The 16,156-nt window shown below is 59.5% G+C and overlaps 2 protein-coding genes and 1 long non-coding RNA gene across 5 annotated transcripts; 2 read left to right on the top strand and 1 right to left on the bottom strand.

Annotated features, from left to right (window-relative positions):
- Positions 1 to 650: 650 nt before the first annotated feature.
- LOC142026230 (butyrophilin subfamily 1 member A1-like) lies at positions 651 to 8,460 on the top strand. Its single transcript, XM_075019137.1, has 11 exons — positions 651 to 915; positions 1,759 to 1,871; positions 2,479 to 2,826; positions 3,204 to 3,485; positions 4,108 to 4,215; positions 4,645 to 4,665; positions 5,057 to 5,077; positions 5,895 to 5,915; positions 6,264 to 6,284; positions 6,625 to 6,657; positions 7,296 to 8,460. The coding sequence occupies exons 2-11, from the start codon at positions 1,772 to 1,774 to the stop codon at positions 7,901 to 7,903; spliced, it is 1,563 nt and encodes a 520-aa protein (XP_074875238.1). The 5' UTR covers positions 651 to 915; positions 1,759 to 1,771; the 3' UTR covers positions 7,904 to 8,460.
- Positions 8,461 to 9,652: 1,192 nt separating this feature from the next.
- On the top strand, positions 9,653 to 12,598 carry LOC142026227 (uncharacterized). Of its 3 annotated transcripts, none has more exons than XM_075019132.1 (3): positions 9,653 to 9,893; positions 10,162 to 10,956; positions 11,125 to 12,598. In XM_075019132.1, exons 2-3 carry the CDS (start codon positions 10,164 to 10,166, stop codon positions 11,937 to 11,939), a joined length of 1,608 nt encoding a protein of 535 aa, XP_074875233.1. In that variant the 5' UTR covers positions 9,653 to 9,893; positions 10,162 to 10,163; the 3' UTR covers positions 11,940 to 12,598. The 3 variants fall into 3 exon arrangements, with proteins under 3 accessions (XP_074875233.1, XP_074875231.1, XP_074875232.1); XM_075019130.1 differs by having other exon boundaries at positions 9,656 to 9,893; positions 11,122 to 12,598; XM_075019131.1 differs by lacking the exon at positions 9,653 to 9,893 and having other exon boundaries at positions 9,963 to 10,956; positions 11,122 to 12,598.
- A 1,312-nt stretch (positions 12,599 to 13,910) lies between these two features.
- LOC142026301 (uncharacterized) lies at positions 13,911 to 16,087 on the bottom strand. Its single transcript, XR_012648797.1, has 3 exons — positions 15,316 to 16,087; positions 14,377 to 14,463; positions 13,911 to 14,014 (listed from the first exon to the last, which is right to left on the bottom strand). It is a non-coding gene; the product is annotated as an uncharacterized LOC142026301 (long non-coding RNA).
- Between the last annotated feature and the right edge of the window lie 69 nt (positions 16,088 to 16,156).

Genomic DNA, 16,156 nt, shown 5'->3' with positions numbered 1-16,156 from the left:
GTTTATTTCTGGTGAAAAAAAGACAAGGAAAAGTTCAGTGAAAGGTTTTATTTCTGGCTCTGGCTCCAACCCCTTCACGCATCCCAGACGTACCACGCGTTAGAGGTACAGCGGCTGCAGTGCGGACAGCAAAGCCGTCAGGTGAAATGAAAATTGTTGCTCCTTGAAGCTGATCCGAAGGACTCAGCCCTCCTAAAAAAGCTCTTCCCCCCCTTTTTTTGCACGGAAAGCAGCCTGGGAGATGCCCAAAAAAACCCGACTCTTGCAAAGGCAATACCTGCACTGGGAGGGGAGCAAATGCTTCTCGGCGTGTGCAATACGCCTGGAAGAGTAATAATAATGTGCATTAAAAATGTGAATTTAAAAAAAAATACCTGCTTGGCTTTTTCTTCGTAAATGCAACAGCTCACAATTCTGGAAGCAGAAAGGAAAAAATTGTGTATGTATGTATAAAAGATATAAATAAATACATAGCAAAATATATAAAAATATAAATATATGTACTATATAAAATATATATAACATATATAAATATATATAAATATTTTTTTTTCCTTCTGCTTCTTTTTTTTTTTCCTCTTCCACGCCCAGAGGCTGGCGTGCAGCAGGCTCTACCAACACCCACTCAGCTCTCCGATACGCCGGGAGCCAGGACGGACGGACAAATGGAGAACGTTTTTGCTTTGACCTTTGCACCATGGAGAATGATTAACTCGTAGACTTGATCTTTGCACGAGGTGCCCGCCATGTTCCACTCCAAACTGCCTTCTCCGAAACCATAAAGCATAAAGTGGAAGAAAGTTTTGATTTTGAGTGCGGTTGTCTTGGCGAGCTCCCCTTGGCTCTGGGGGGGACACAGGACCGGAGCATCGCAGCCCCCCGGTGATGCTGCCCGTATCCCGGCAGGCAGGACCGGTAGGGCAGGGGGCTGGGGGGGTCGGGGGGCGGATGGGGTCCCAGGGGCACAGACCCCAATGGGGCGATTTGGGGGGACCCCCCACCGAGACCGGGGGTGAAGCTGGGATGGGTGTTGGGGGGTTTTTTTGGGGGGGGGGTTTGATGGGTTTTTTTATTGTTCTTTTTAAGACTGCAGCCTATTAAACCCTGTCCCATGGCGTCAGGCATGTGTCACCCGCCCCCGGTCCCATCCCCCCCAAAACGTGACCCCTACGTGACAGCATCACTGGGGTCTCCGCACCCCCAGAGCTGTGCGGGACAGAGGACGGCTTTCCCTGTAGTTTTGCCCCCAAAACCACCATTTTAACTTGCAGATTTCCCCCTACAGTTGAGGGAGCACCACAAATTGGAAAAAAATCAACTCCCCCCACCCCAAACTCACCCGTTTTTTCCCTCCTTTCCTCCCTGCTTTGCAGGAAGCCCTGAGCCCTTGCAGAGTTGTGACAGCAGTGCCTGGTCTGAGCCAGGGCCGCGGGAACTGTGGGACACCAAAATGGGATTTTTTTTTAAGGTTTTTTGTATCTTGGGTAGGTGGGACAAGGTCCGGGGTGAGGTGGGGGGTCTCCATCCCTGGCCCCGTTGTGAGCAGGGCTTGGTCCAGAGATCCCGGTGGTCCCATCCAACCTACGGTTTGGGGTGGGTTTGGGTTTTTTGACTGTTGCCTACTTCTCCAGCTTTTCCTGATCAGGCTTCACCTAGAAAATCCTCCTCAAAGTGATGTTCTCTGCACCACCCTCAACCTTACTTAATTTAATTGATTTTTTTTTTTTTTCCTCCCCCCGTTCATCTTTCTGCGGTGAGGTTGGATGGGAAGATGTCGGTTTCCTCATGCTCCCGCCTCCCTCGGGTCACGTCTGTCCCAGCTTGCGTTGTGATTATCTTCTTTGGCTTTCACGTCCGTCAGCTGGGCTGCGGTAAGGATCTCCAGCGCTTCTGCTTCTTCCATGACATCCATCCATTGATATATATTCCCCCCCCCCCCCGCCCCGGTTTGTTAATACGATGCAAAAAGGTGTTTTTTTTAAAGCTGGGTGGGATAAATAGCAACGTTCTGGGGACTTGAGGCGGAGAAGTGTCCTACCAGGAGGTGAGAGTTTGGGGATCCCCATGGGTGAAGGTCAAGAGCTAGCTCAGTCCTAGACGGTCTAAAAAGACACCAAGCTCCCTCTTCCAGCACTCCTGTGCCCCCCAAATCCGCCCTTTCTCCCTCCGTACCTTCTCCTCCATCATCTGGCTTCTTCACCTGACAAGAGCATTCCCATCTCGGCACGCTTCCCCTCATCTTCTTGGGGTACATTCCAGATCCAGCTGTGGCGGCAGCTCTACGCTGGGTCCTTCCACCCACCGCGATGCTCTTTCATGCTTGGTCGGTGATTGCTTCCAGACGTGCCGCGAACCCAACCAGTGTCCTTTATGAAAAAACCCAAACCAATTATTTGCACAGGCGATGTAGGCTCAGGACCGCTCGTGCCCATGCGTTGTCTCAGGTGTGTCTTCTTCTCACCTGCCGCCCTTTTGCAGCCCAGTTCAGAGTCCTGGGACCCGACCACCCCATCGTTGCCATCATGGGAGAAGACGTCGTGCTGCCCTGCCGCCTCTCCCCCGGGCTGAACGCCGAGAACATGGAGGTGAGGTGGTTTCGGACCCAGTTCTCCGTCTACGTCCACCTCTACCACAGCGGGCAGGACCACTACTCCTCCCAGATGCCCGAATACCAGGGGAGGACAGAGTTTTTAAAAGAGGGCATCTCTGCTGGGAACGCTTCCTTGAGGATCCTCAGGACCAGGCTGAGCGATGAGGGACGGTACCAGTGTTTCATCAAAGATGGGGATTTTTACGAAGAAGCCACGCTGGAGCTGAACGTAGCAGGTAAAAAAAAATGGCTTCATCCCGGGACCTTCCATTTGGCCCGTCCTTCTCTTCAGGAGAGGCCGTGCCAGATGGGTTGCGTGATTTCACGGTTGTCCTGTGACTCTGAGGACATCACCGAGGGTAAATAAGTCAGGTTCAGGCTGTCCCCGAAAGCCAAAAGTTTACGCGGTTTGGGGTTTATTTGAGGAAGGAGGAAAATAGGAATAAATAACATCAACTCCACTCCAAGCTCAGATGTTTTCCATGAGCCTCTCACCAGTCCTGCCCTACCTTTGCGGATGCAAATGGAAAAAGCTTTGAGCAGGTCTTCTCCGGGATGGGCACTCAGTTTGGCTGATGGCTTGGGGTTTTTTTTCTTTTTTTTTTGGTCCCAGTTTCAGGTTCCAGCCCCCTCCTCTCCGTGGAAGATTACCAAGATGGGGGAATCCGAGTGGGATGTCGAGCATCTGGCTGGTACCCAAAGCCTGAGGTGCTGTGGAGAGATTTCCAGGGCCAGCAGCTCCCATCCGTCACCGAATCCAGCTCCCAAGGCCAGGACGGCTTCTTTGAAGTGGAGAAGTCCATCGTCATCCAAAGAAATGCAAAACAAAATGTGTCCTGTTCCATCAGGAACACACGGCTTCCCCAGGAGAAGGACTTGACCGTTTCTATATCAGGTGATTTACCACCAGAATTAAAGTTTTGGAAGTCATACCTGGAAAACAAGGGTTTTCTTCCCCTAATTCTATGCACCTGATGGTTGTTGGCTGCATCTGAGGAGGCTTCTGGGCATGGGGGGGTCTGTTGGGTACCTTCAGCTGTGCCGCTCTGTGCATCACGAGCGTGCGATGGAGGAGGAACAGGTTTCTGGACCATCAGGGACCAAGTCAGGGATATTCAGAACTGGGGTTTTAGCAGAGACTTGGTTTCAGTGTAGTTTTCTTAAGAACCATCGCAAAGCAGGGATTTTCTAGTAAAATTCTAAAATTTTCTATTAAAAAGCAACCTCAGGTCTAAATATTTCAATAAAGATGCTCAGAGGAGACCGAGCGCTTACAAGACACCAGTTTTCTACATATTCCCATCCCGGAACATTAAATGCAAAAGTGTTTTAGAATATTTTTGTGGGGATTTCTTTCCAGTTTTGAATTTCCAACAGGCTCACGTTAATAAACTACTTTTATGTAAGAGCATAGCACCCCCACGTGTTTACGTATAGCCACGTTCACTCCAACACACAACTTATACCTGTAATTGCATCCCAGATTAACGCAATTTGGGGAATTTTTTCTATTCCAGACCCCTTTTTCACAAAGGACTCTCCCTGGATGGCAGCTTTGTTCGCGACCCTGGCTGTCTGCGTACCTTCGCTGGTCATCGTCATTCTTTTTGTCTTACGGCTACGAGGTGAGGTTAGGATAGAGCAAGAGGGCATCTGGGCAACCAAGACCCCACTGAATTGATACGGACCTGCTCCAAGGAGCACCACCTGCCCCCAGGCATTGGAGACTCGCTACAGCTCTAGCCCCTTGAAATATTCCAAAAATAGAACTTTTTAGGGACCGGAAGCATAGTCTTCAACTCCAATAGCTCATGACCTTGACCGGGTTGACCATGAAAGCCTTTAAAGCAAACCGTGAGGGTGGGATGCAAAGGAAGAAGAGCTCCAACGTGAGCAAACATCCCCCTTTCACACCAAAACCCCCTCCAGCATCAACCAAGCCAAAAAATACCCGGTCTTCAGGCAACACCTCCATCACGGGTCACCCTCCCATGACGTAGGTGCAGGAGAAAACTTCCTTTAACCCACGTGACCTTCTCTGTTCTTTCTTACAGCCCAACACGCCATAGAACTTGGTAAGAGATGCTTTTTTCCCCCTTTTAAAATAGTAGGTTTTTTGGTAGCGAAGGAGGGTCGGGTCTAGCATGGGTGCATCTCCTAAATTTGCTTTTAAAACAGCGGCATTCGCCGAGTAATTTCACACCAAAAAGCTATTTGAAAGAATTACGAGGAGTGGAAAAGGATTGACAAAGTTTCATTTAAATTCTGAAAGCACACCAAAACCCCCGCAGAATTGGAAAATCCCTATTATTTTTTTCCCTGCTTTTCCTCCTTTTTTTAACCAAGCTCTGCCAATTATGTTGTTGAAGCTGAGCTTCTACACCGTTCTCCATACCCCAAGGTGCTGACAATTTTCCTGTGAGAAAGGAAACTTCCTCTTACACTTATTTCTGCTTTTCCTTTCAGAGAAACGCAATGCCGAAATCCGTAAGTAACGTGGGGGGTTTTGTCTCTGAGGGAAAATAAGAGCTGCAGACAGATGCTCGGCTTCATCATGGGAGTTCATAAACCAGCAGTGAGGAAGTGGGAAAACTGGGGCCCAAATAACGTGCATGACTTCATCCCAGTTGGCCAACTCGAGTAACCGACCTTAGGGAAGACCAAATCTCTTTATTTTCATATAATAAACCTCTGAGGAGATGGGCTGCGGTTTACAAAGCCCGTCTATAGCACACACATTTGTCGTAGTTGAACTATATTTTTTGGTATAGCTTTCATGGAGAGCTTGGGTTTGGTGTGCTAAAATTTGGGAATAATAAAAAATAAGCTTCCTGGGTTTTGGAGGACTAACATTTTGGATTAATAAGAAGCAACTTCCTTGTTTTTAGAGGAATAAAATTCAAATTTGCATATTTCTCCCCAAAAGCCATCTGAGAAAGCAATAAATCCCCAAATTTTCTTCTTTCCTGAATTAAAAATCACTAGCTTTGAAGGCAACGCAGCTAACAAAAAGCGTCACGCAAGAGAAGGACCAAGGAACGCTTTTGCTCTCAGAATAAGGGCACGCCACCCACCAAAATCCCATTTAGGGCAATCAATTCAGCAGGGGTTTTCCCCCAAAAAACCTGCATTACCTTCCGACATCAACCCACCCCTCCTTCAACTCAGCTTCCAAAGTCCTGGGCAGGAAAAAGAGCAAAAAGGTCCTCGGGCGCCTGGACAAGCTGCCAGCACCACATTAACTTTTTCCAGCAATCCCATGTGTTTCTTCCTGCTTTTATTTATGGTTTTTCTTCCCTTCCAGGGGATCGTGACATGGAAATACGTAAGTGTTGCTTTGCTTCTTCCACCCTCTAAAAGCCTGGGACAGAGGACAAGACCTTCCCCCAACATTCTTCATCCAGCTTCCGATGAGGTCGAGCCCAACTTCTTGGTGGCACCAACCCCACAAACTCCTTCCAGCCCATTGGGGTGCCCAAAAATCCCTCCTTCAGGCCAGTTTTACCTCCCATCTGCTTCCCCCGTTTGGGCGGATTTTGGAGGTCCAGCACCGTCAAAGGACGTCTGAACACGCCCTTCGGTTTGGTGCCTACAGAGGGATCGAGGTGTGAGGTTTCGACCCCCAAAAGCACATGCTTTTACTAAAAACATTTATTTTTCTTTTCTTTTTCAGAGAAACACGCTGCAGAACTGCGTAAGTTTGATCCTTGCCCATATGCCCCCACCCCGTGGTCTTCCAAATCGCGTGTGTTTTTTCAGGAGTGGGATGCGTCTTGCTCGGGCAACAGAGACCCCACCGACACTGATCACAAAACACTCCCAGGGTCTAAAAAAATGATGAACTGGACCGGAAAGGATGCCCAGGTTCCCATTTTGACGCATCCGCGTCGTAAAATAAATTAAATTTGAGTATATTGAACCAAAGCACGCCTGGGACCGGTCTGCAAGCCCTGGGGACCGCCACCCCAAATCACCCCCCGCGTCCCCTCCCCGTGGCAGAGGACCCTCTCGTGATCACATCTCTTTGGTTTCAGGGTGGAGAAACACCGTCCTCCCGGTGGAAGAAGGTACCCGGGTCTCACGCTTTGCCTCTCCGGGGGTTTCTTCCCCTGTTCTGCTGGAGGGGGGGGATGGAGAAGTCGAGGGCTGAACCTCCACACCCCAACTGCTCTGGGGCTTTCTGCTTCCTCTGCCCACTAAACAAGCAATTTTGGGGGCTGTTTCTAAAGAGCCGAGGTCTCGACGCCCAGCGTGGAAGCCAGTGTTAGAGGAGGGGACAGAGCTGGGACGCTCGCAGCCAACGTCCACTGGGGAAGATGGGGAAACTCCTTGCCCCTCCACCCAGGGTGATGCTCTTGGTTCCTCCCCAGGAGGTAGACCCGGCTGTTTTTTAAGGCTCCTTTTCCTAAATTAATTGAGTTTAAGTCCGTTCTCTGCACCGGCAGAGAGCAGCCCACACCTACACCGCCAGGTCCCTTAGCTACCGAAACGGGGCAGCCGCATCCCAACGGGCACTTGGCCAACGTGGTCTCCTAGAGGAGGCATCATCCAGGACCACGTTAGAGGTGGTGGGAGGCAGGACCAAGCTCTGGCAGCCCTGAGCACTTGAGGTCCCCCAAAACATTTCTCCGAGGGTAGCCAACCTTAGGAGACACCCAAAGGAGTTGGGGGGGTCTTCAGCTGAGCTCTCCTCCTCTCCCTGCAGAGTACATCACGCTGGATGAGGACACGGCACACCCCAAGCTCATCCTCTTGGCAGGCGGGAAGAGTGTTCGGTGTGGAGACACGCGGCGAGATGTGTGGGATAACCCTGAGAGATACAACGCCTTCCCCAGCGTCCTGGGCCAGGAGAAATTTGTCTCGGGGAGACACTTCTGGGAGGTGGACGTGGAGATGGAGGAAGGAGGGGTCTGGGCAGTGGGGGCGGCCAAAGACTCCACGAAGAGGAAGGGGTGGATCAACCCAGGTCCTCAAGAGGGGATCTGGGCTCTTTACCACTTGAGGGACAAGTACTGGGCTCTGACCTCCCCAAAGCACACACCTCTCACCCTCACCCAGACGCCTCGGAGGATCAGGGTTTACCTGGACTTCCAGGGACAGGAGGTATCCTTCTTCAACGCTGACAACAAAGACTTGCTCTTCACCTTCCCGCTGGCCCTGTTGAGCAGGGAGAGGATCCGTCCCTGGTTCCGCGTGGGGCAGAAGGCCCAATTCCACCTGAAGGCACCTCCTTCGCCTCCGCGCATCCCCAGCACAGAGGAGCCTCTTCTCCCTTCGTGCTCAGCCCTGCAGACCCTCCCAGACCATGCCTGACAGACAGACATGACCAAGACGGGCAAAATCCACGCTGCTGCCCACAAGCAAACACCGCCAATGCCCAAGACTCTCCAGGTCCCATCGTGCTGCCGCAGCGTCCCAAGACTCTTCCAGCAAAGCCACAATGGTGTCTCGACCCAAGAGGAGCCATCCTGCTGCGGTCGGCAGCAGGATGGAGCGGCGGCCAAGACACGTTTGTCTTCTCCTGAGGTGACGTCTCCTTGTCTCCGCAACCTTCAGCAACAGGCAGAGTCCGAACCAACAAGGGTGTCAGAACCCACCTGAGATACGTGACGGAAAACCCCACGGTGCCAATCGCCGAGACCAGAGTCTGGGAAGAAGGAGCCGCGTGTCTCCACCTTCTTCTTTCCCGCTTCCTCTCCAGTCCCTGAAGGCCCATCCAACACGGCCGGTTTAAGGGGGGGTGGTCTCCGTGGTGCCGTTCCTGTAGCGGGGCATTCGTGGTGCTCGGTTCCTGATGGGCACCCCCCTTCGGGTGTCGCAATACAGTCACCCGTGTTTACAAAAAGATGTTATTTCAATAAAAATTCTCTCCTCGACGCCTGTTGGGGGTTCTTTAATGGGGAGGAAGGGTCCGCATCATCGGGCGGATCCGGGGTCAAACCCAAGCATCGAGTCGGCAGCTCCGGACGAGCCGTGGGCTGCAGCCCAACCTTGGCCACGGTTGGAGCAACCTGGGCCAGGCTTGGGTCATCAGCTGCTCCTAGGTGGGGCTGATGAGAGTCATTACTGCTAATTAGCACCCTCACAGGCCTTGGGGTTGCATCTCCTGACCCTTCAGCTGGTGGCCCCCAGCCCTGTAGACATCTCCAAGGGTTCCAAGTCCCACGGACCGACCCCCAACCACGGCGCGGAGTTTCTCCTTTGGCTTTTGGCCGCGCTGATGTCGGCAGCAAAGCCCCACCTGCCCCGGCAGCAGCTTGAAAACCCAAAATCTCACCGATTGCCCCAAAATGTGCAGGCGCTGGGGGGGGGGAGGGGGGGGCAGTGGGGGGAACCCCGGCAGATGCCGGTTCTCCCCTCCCGTCACCCATTTCTCTACCCAAAGGTGGGTCAAGAAACCCGCCCGTGGGCTGCACCCCCCACCCCGGGGGGGGGTTCCGAGCCCCTGGGAGATGCTCCTCTCTTTGGGGGGTGTGTGGGGAGCGTGAGACTCCCCCACGGATGATGCTCTCCCTTGGGTGCTGCCCCCCCCCCGGGGGTGCTGCTCTCCCTTGGGTGATGGTCACCCAAGGACGATGCTTTCCTGGGGGGGTGCTGCCCCCCCCGGTGATGATGCCCCCCCCCATGGATGCTGCTCTCCTGTAGGTGACGGTCACCCAAGGATGCTGCTTTCCTGGGGGGTGCTGCCCCCCCCCAAATGACGCACTCCCAAGGATGATGTTCCCGCAGGGCTGATGCCCCCCCCCCTCCCCGGGGGGTGATTCCCCCAACAAGGATTATGCCCCCCCCCCAAGGATGATGCCCTCTCTCAAGGATGATGTCCCCTCAAGGGTCCTGCCCCCCCCTCCCCGGCTGATTCACCCCCCCCCCCGCAGACTGAAGCTCACCCCGGGGGGGGGGGGGGAATGTTGGGGGGGGGTCTGCTGCTCCCCCCGCCCCCTTTGTGCACGGGGGCAGAGCGGGGGATGCTCCGCCGTGTTTCCCCCCCCCCCCTTCCCCTTCTCGCCCCCCCCCCCGGGGCGGGCCGGGGGCGGGTCGCAGCCACAGGAAGGGGCTGGGACAAGGCTGAGCCGCCGCGGTGGGCTGGGGGGGGGGGGACACACCGACAGGGCCCCCTCCTTCGGCTGCGGGGGGGGGGCTCACCCCCACAAACATACACCCCCACCGAGGTTGAGGGGGGGGGGGGTTGGATGCGCACCCCCCCTCCGCGTGGAAAAACCCCTTTTCCTCGCTTTTTTTTTTTTTTTTTTGGGGGGGGGGGGCGGTTAAAGCTGAAGCTGCGTCGGAAAGAAGCGATAAGGAGGTGGGGGGGTTGCGGGCAGCGGCGGGCAGGGAAATGCCGGGGGGGGGGGGGGAATGGTGGGAAGGTCCCAGCAGTCTTGGGGGTTTCAGTTGGGGGGTGGGGGGCAACCCCCATAATTCCCCAGGATGGGTCTGGGGGGGCAGACCCCCGTCGGTGGGGGCTCTGTCCGCCCCACGGCGCCCACCGGGCTGCCCTCGTTAGCGGGGCGCTCGTCGAAGGGCGGCCGCGAGCGCGGCGGTGACCCCCCCCCCGCCATTGTCCCCCGCAGGTATGGGGTGGACGAGCGAGGAGGAGGAGGAGGAGGAGGAGGAGGAGGAGAACCCCGAGCGGACCCGGGCGAAGGCGGAGGGCGAGGATGAGGAGGCGACGCGGGACGAAGCCGGCGCGAACCGGAGGCCGGCGGGAGAGGGAATCGTCGGCGAGAGACGGGCTGGAAGCGCGGCCGGCCCGAGGGAAAGCGAGCCGCGGCCGAAGCCCCGGCCCGCGAGGAAGCCCCACGAGTGCGAGGAGTGCGGCCGGGTTTTCAACTGGAGGAACCACCTCGTCCGCCACCGGCGCCTGCACACGGGCGAGAGGCCCTACAAGTGCTCCGTCTGCGGGAAGGGCTTCAACGACGGCTCCCCCCTCCTCATCCACGAGATGCTCCATCGGGGCGAGAAGCCCTACAAGTGCTTGGATTGCGGGAAGAGCTTCAGCCAGAGCTCCCACCTCATCTCCCACCAAGCGGTCCACACCGACGAGAAGCCCTACGTCTGCCCCAACTGCGGCAAGAGCTTCGCCCGCCAGCAGTACCTCCTCATGCACCGCCGCGTCCACACCGGCGAGAGACCCTACGGGTGTCGGGAGTGCGGGAAGAGCTTCCGGAAGAGTTCCGACTTGGTCAGGCACAAGACGGTCCACACGGGCGAGAAGCCGTTCAAGTGTCCCGTCTGCGGGAAGGCTTTCACCCAGAACTTCCGCTGTAACGCCCACAAGAAGGTCCACGGCACGGAGAAGGGCGACCGGCCGGCGGTTCCGTCCCGCGACGCCCGGCCGAGCGGCCGTCAGACCGCGGCCCCCCCAGGTAACCCGGACTGGCCCAAAGGGCTTCGCGCCGTCCCCCCCGGTTTGGGTCGGTCCTGGAAAATCCGGGTCGAGACGGGTTAGGGCTGCGGCGCGCGCGCGGGCACCCCCGTTTTTTCCGGGCGGAGACCCCCGATGTTCACATCTCGGCCCTGTTCTCTACCAGCAGGTGACGGCGGCCACCAGGAGAAGAGTTCCCAGCCCGGAGAACCGAACGGATCCAGCTCGAGGACGGAGAAGGGTGTTGCGCGTCGGGGTCCCGAGGAGGACAAAGTCCCGGAGGAGCGGCCGAGAGCCGAGTCGTGGTCCGGAGACCAAGCCAGGGGCAGGAGCCGTTGGCCTGGGGAGAGGCAGGAGCGGCCGCTTCCCCGCGAGGAGATCTCGGAGGACCCCGAGGAGACGGTCCGCGCCGGAGAGCGGGCATCCGAGCGCCGGAAAACCTTCGATTGTAGGAACAGCCTGAGCCGACGCCAGTGGCTCGACGCCCAGGAGCGGCCCCGCCAGCTCCCGGAACGCGGGGAGAGCTTCGGCCACAGCTCCGACCTCGCGTCCCGCCGGCAGGTCCACCAGCCGGAGAGCCAACCCAACCGACGTCCCGGCACGATGACGAGCCCGGAGCTCTTCCACCGAAACCCGTGCAAGGCCGAGAGGTCCCACCTCTGCTCCGAGTGCGGGAAGAGCTTCACTCGGAGGTTCAACCTCAAGCTCCACAAGAAGCTCCACACCGGGGAGAGACCCCACCAGTGCCCCGAGTGCGGCTTGAGCTTCACCAACACCTCCCACCTCATCGTTCACCAGCGGATCCACACCGGGGAGAGACCCTACCGGTGCCACGTGTGCGGGAAGGGCTTCACCATGAGCTCCAAATGCCTGGAACACGAGCGGACCCACACGGGAGAAGCTCCCTACCGATGCTCCGAGTGCGGGAATTGCTACCGGACTAAGGTCTCCTTGGCGTCCCACGCCAAGACGCACGTGGATTAGGAGGGGGCGGAAGGGAGAAAGTCGCGACCCGCCGGCACCGGCGCCCGCTCGCTTCACCCGAAGATGGGCCACGAGGTCGGGTCGAGCGCCGGCGTCTGTCGGGAGACGATGGCGGACGTCCGTCTCGCTTTTCCGGGGGTGGGTTGGCGGGGGGAGAAGGGCTGAAGAGAAACCTCAGGGAGTCCCGGCGTGGAGAGGAGATGTTTTTCGTCCCGGCCGAGGGGCCGAGCCAACGCGCGGGGCGAGGAGCGCGTCTTCCTCGTCTTCATCCCCGTCTCCGAGGGACGCCGGTCTTCCCGCCGGAGCCACGGGACGCCTGACGAGGTCGCAGAAGGATCACGTCGACCAACTCATCTTCCTCGCCTTTTTTTGGGGGGGGGGGAAGGGGGGCGTTTCTGGGCGAAAAAAAAGGCAGATTGGAGTGAGATGCTTCTCTTCCCGGCATCGGACGGAGACGAAACCTGGCAGGCGCGGCAAATTCCAGAAACCTCGGGCACCGGCGAGGGATCGTCCTCTTGCTCCCCGGCAGAAGCTCCACGCTCTCGCGGTAGCGAGCAGAGGGAGGAAGGCTCTTTCTTTGGGGTTTGGGTTTGGGTTTCTTTTTCCCCTCTTTTTCCTTGATCGTTTTACGTATTTTTTACATTTAATAAAAATCCTGAAGAGCATCCGTCTGCATCGGCACGGCTCCTGCGCCGGGAAGGAGTTTGAAGCTCTCTGGGTCCTGCCGGGAAGCAGGATGAGGATGAGGATGAGGATGGGGGCGAGGATGAGGATGAGGATGGGGGCAAGGACGAGGATGAGGATGGGGCCAAAGATGAGGATGAGGATGGGGGCGAGGATGAGGATGGGGGCGAAGATGAGGATGAGGATGGGGGCGAGGATGAGGACGGTCAGGGCTAGGCAGCAGGCAGGTCTGCGGGCCAGAGGCCACGGGCTGAGCTTAACCGGAGCCCCCCGAGCCCCCCCCCAGCCCTCAGGACCCCCACCCCGACCCCTGGGACCCCTCCCCAGACACCCCCCACCCTTGGAGCCCCCTCCAAGCCTCCCCCCATAGACCACCCCCCCCCCCATAGAGCCCCCTTACAAACTCTCAGGACCCCCCCAAAGCCCCCCCCCCCATCCCCTGGCGTTCCCCCCCATCCCCCAGGACCAGCAGGGACCCCGAGGGGGGGGCCCCAATAATTTGGGGGGGGGGGCCCAGATGCTTGGGTCCCCCCCAGTGAGACAGGGAGCACAGAGCAGAGCTTTATTGGGGGGGGCCCAGGTAGAAGGTGGCAGGGGGGGCTGTAAGGGGGGGGGGGCGAAGGTGGGGGGGGGGCAGGGCAGGAGGGCTCCCCGACACCCCCAGCCCCTGAGGGGCCCCCCCGCCAGTTGCAGAACCAAACCCGGACCACCTTGGGGGGGGGGGCACAGAGGGGGGGGTCCCAGAGACACCCCCCCCCCCAGGGCTCTGACCCCCTTGTCCAGCCCCCCCCCCCATGTCCTTGTCCAGCCCCAGGCTGGCGGCTGTGGGGGCGATTTCAGGCAGGGGGGGGCTTGGGGCTGCAGGGCCCCCCCCCTTGACACTTGCCCGGCGCTGCGTTCTCTGCCAGGCGCAGCTGGGGGGGCAGCGGGGGGACCCCCCCTCAACCTGACATACCCCCCCGCCCCCAGAACGCCCTGGGCCGCCTGCTCAGCCTGAGCCCCTTGGGACCCCCGGGACCCCCCCCCAGCACCCCCTCGCACCCCCCCAGGCCCCTTCATGATCACCCAGCCCCCCCCACCCCTCCAGTCCCCCAGGACCCCCCCGGACACCCCCTCCCCAGTCCCTACGACCCCCCCAGGACCCCCCAGGATGTCCCAACCCCCCCAGGACCCCCTCCATGCTTGGAAGAACCCCCCCCCACCCCTGGGTGCCCCCCCCCAGGCCCCTGCCCAGCACTTAATGGCCCATTTTTTTGGGCCCCCCCCCAAAAAAAATAAAGACACAGGCGTGGGGTCAGGGCAGTTTATTCACCCGGGGGGGTCCCGGGGGTCTCAGTCCTCTTTGCCAGGAACCAGCGTTCTCCTCTCAGCCGGGGGGGGCGGGGGGGTCACTGTGGAAGAAAGGGGGGGGCATCGGTGACCTTTGACCTCACCCTGGTCTTGACCCCTGACCCCCCCCCCCCCCGTCCTGGCGGGTGTGGGCAGGAAGTGGGGATGTGGGTGTCCACACCCCACCTCCCCCCCCACCCCACTGTGACCCGCCCGGACACGGGTGTCACCCCCCCTGGGGACCCAGGACCCCCCCCCATGGGTCCCAAAGCCCCCACCATGACCCCTGGGTGCCCCCCCCATGGGTCCCAGACCCCCCCATGGCTGCTGGGTGCCCCCCCCGGGGACCCAGCCCCTCCCCATGGGTCCCAGCCCCCCCCCCCGCCTCCGACCACTGGGTGCCCCCCCCCCGGCGCCCACTCACCTCCGTGCCCCCCCCAGAGGTCCCTGATGACCCCCCAGACCCAGCGCAGCAGGTTCACCAGGCACTGGGCACCCGCACACATCCTGCCTGTGGGGACGGCGTCAGGGGGGGACACGGGGGGACGGACAGCGCCCCCCCCGTCCCCCTCCCCACGGCCCCTCTCCTGTCCCGGTGTCCCCGACCCCATCTCATCCCAGTGTCCCCATCATGTCCCAGTGTCCCCGTCCCGTCCCCCGTGTCCCCATCCCCACATCCCCGTCCCCGTCCCTGTGTCCCCGTCCCATCCCCACAGTCCCGGTGTCCCCATCCTCTCGCCGTGTCCCCATCCCCGTGTCCCAATCCCCACGTCCCCCCTCGTCCCTGTCCCCGTGTCCCCCTTCCCAACCCCACGTCCCCATCCCTGTGTCCCCATCCCCACATCCCATCCCCACGTCCCCACATCCTGTCCCCACGTCCCCACATCCCATCCCATCCCCGTGTCCCCGTCCCAGTGTCCCAATCCCCACGTCCCCCCTTGTCCCCATCCCCATGTCCCCCACCCCATCCTCGTGTCCCCAGCCCCATGTCCCCCCTCCTGTCCCCATGTCCCCATCCCCACGTCCCTGTCCCCACATCCCAACATTCCATCCCCACGTCCCCACATCCCATCCCATCCCCGTGTCCCCGTCCCCCATCCCCATCCCCATGTCCCCCCTCCTGTCCCCATGTCCCCATCCCCACGTCCCTGTCCCCACATCCCAACATTCCATCCCCACGTCCCCACATCCCGTCCCCATCCCCGTGTCCCCGTCCCCCATCCCCATCCCCATGTCCCCCCTCCTGTCCCCATGTCCCCGTCCCCGTGTCCCCATCCCCACGTCCCTGTCCCCACGTCCCCACATTCCATCCCCACGTCCCCACATCCCGTCCCCATCCCCGTGTCCCCCCGTCCCCACTCACCGCAAGGTCCCGTCGGTGCCGTGGGGCCGCGCGGCCGCCCTTAAATCCCCGGGAGGGTGGCGGGGGACGGTGACGGGGGACGGTGACGGCGTCGTCACGGGGGCCCGCGGAGCCGGTCTGCCCGGTCCCCGGCCGGTCCCAGCCCAGCGTGGGCGGCCGTGGCCTGGGAGGGGACAGGGGGGACACGGGGGACACGGGGCGCGGGGGGCTGGGGGGACACGGGGGACGTGGGAGGGACACGGGGGACGTGGGGACATCGGGGACATGGGGATGGGGGGCACGGGGGGCGTCAGGGACACCTGGGACACGTGTGGGGACATGGGGGGGAGGTGGGGGACACGGGGGACACAGGGAAACACCGGACACACGAAGGACCTGGGGGATGTGGGGACACGTGGGGACACGTGTGGGGACACATGAGGGCCACAGGGATGCAGGCATGTGGGGACATGGGAATATGGGGACATGGGACACGTGGGGGCCATGGGGATGGGGGGACGTGGGGACGTGGGGACACATGGGGATGGGGGGACGTGGGACGTGGGGGTGGGGGACATGGGGGACACATGAGGGATGTGGGGACACGTGGGGACACGTGTGGGGACCTGGGGACGCGTGGGGACACAGGGATGGGGGGACGTAGGGACATGGGGACACAGGAACATGAGACATGTGAGGGAGAGGGGGACATGGGGGACACATGAGGGACGTGGGGACACGTGTGGGGACATGGGGGAGATGGGGGACGTGGGGACACACCGGACACATGAAGGACCTGGGGGATGTGGGGACACGTGGGGACACGTGTGGGGACACATGAGGGCCACAGGGATGCAGGCAT

This window comes from Buteo buteo, chromosome 32 (genome assembly GCF_964188355.1).
Source record: "Buteo buteo chromosome 32, bButBut1.hap1.1, whole genome shotgun sequence".
NCBI classification, from domain to species: Eukaryota; Metazoa; Chordata; class Aves; order Accipitriformes; family Accipitridae; genus Buteo; species Buteo buteo.
Note: the sequence above shows the minus strand (reverse complement) of the source record. Positions and strands in the feature narration are given on the sequence as shown.

What these genes read in the sequence shown, in the direction of transcription:
- LOC142026230 (XM_075019137.1), top strand. Translation starts at nt 1,772, where the DNA reads ATGTCGGTTTCCTCATGCTCCCGCCTCCCTCGGGTCACGTCTGTCCCA. An exon ending in CTTGACCGTTTCTATATCAG is followed by an intron (nt 3,486 to 4,107) that starts GTGATTTACCAC and finishes TTTCTATTCCAG; the next exon opens with ACCCCTTTTTCACAAAGGAC. An exon ending in GAAACACGCTGCAGAACTGC is followed by an intron (nt 6,285 to 6,624) that starts GTAAGTTTGATC and finishes CTTTGGTTTCAG; the next exon opens with GGTGGAGAAACACCGTCCTC.
- LOC142026227 (XM_075019130.1), top strand. Translation starts at nt 10,164, where the DNA reads ATGGGGTGGACGAGCGAGGAGGAGGAGGAGGAGGAGGAGGAGGAGGAG. An exon ending in TCAGACCGCGGCCCCCCCAG is followed by an intron (nt 10,957 to 11,121) that starts GTAACCCGGACT and finishes GTTCTCTACCAG; the next exon opens with CAGGTGACGGCGGCCACCAG.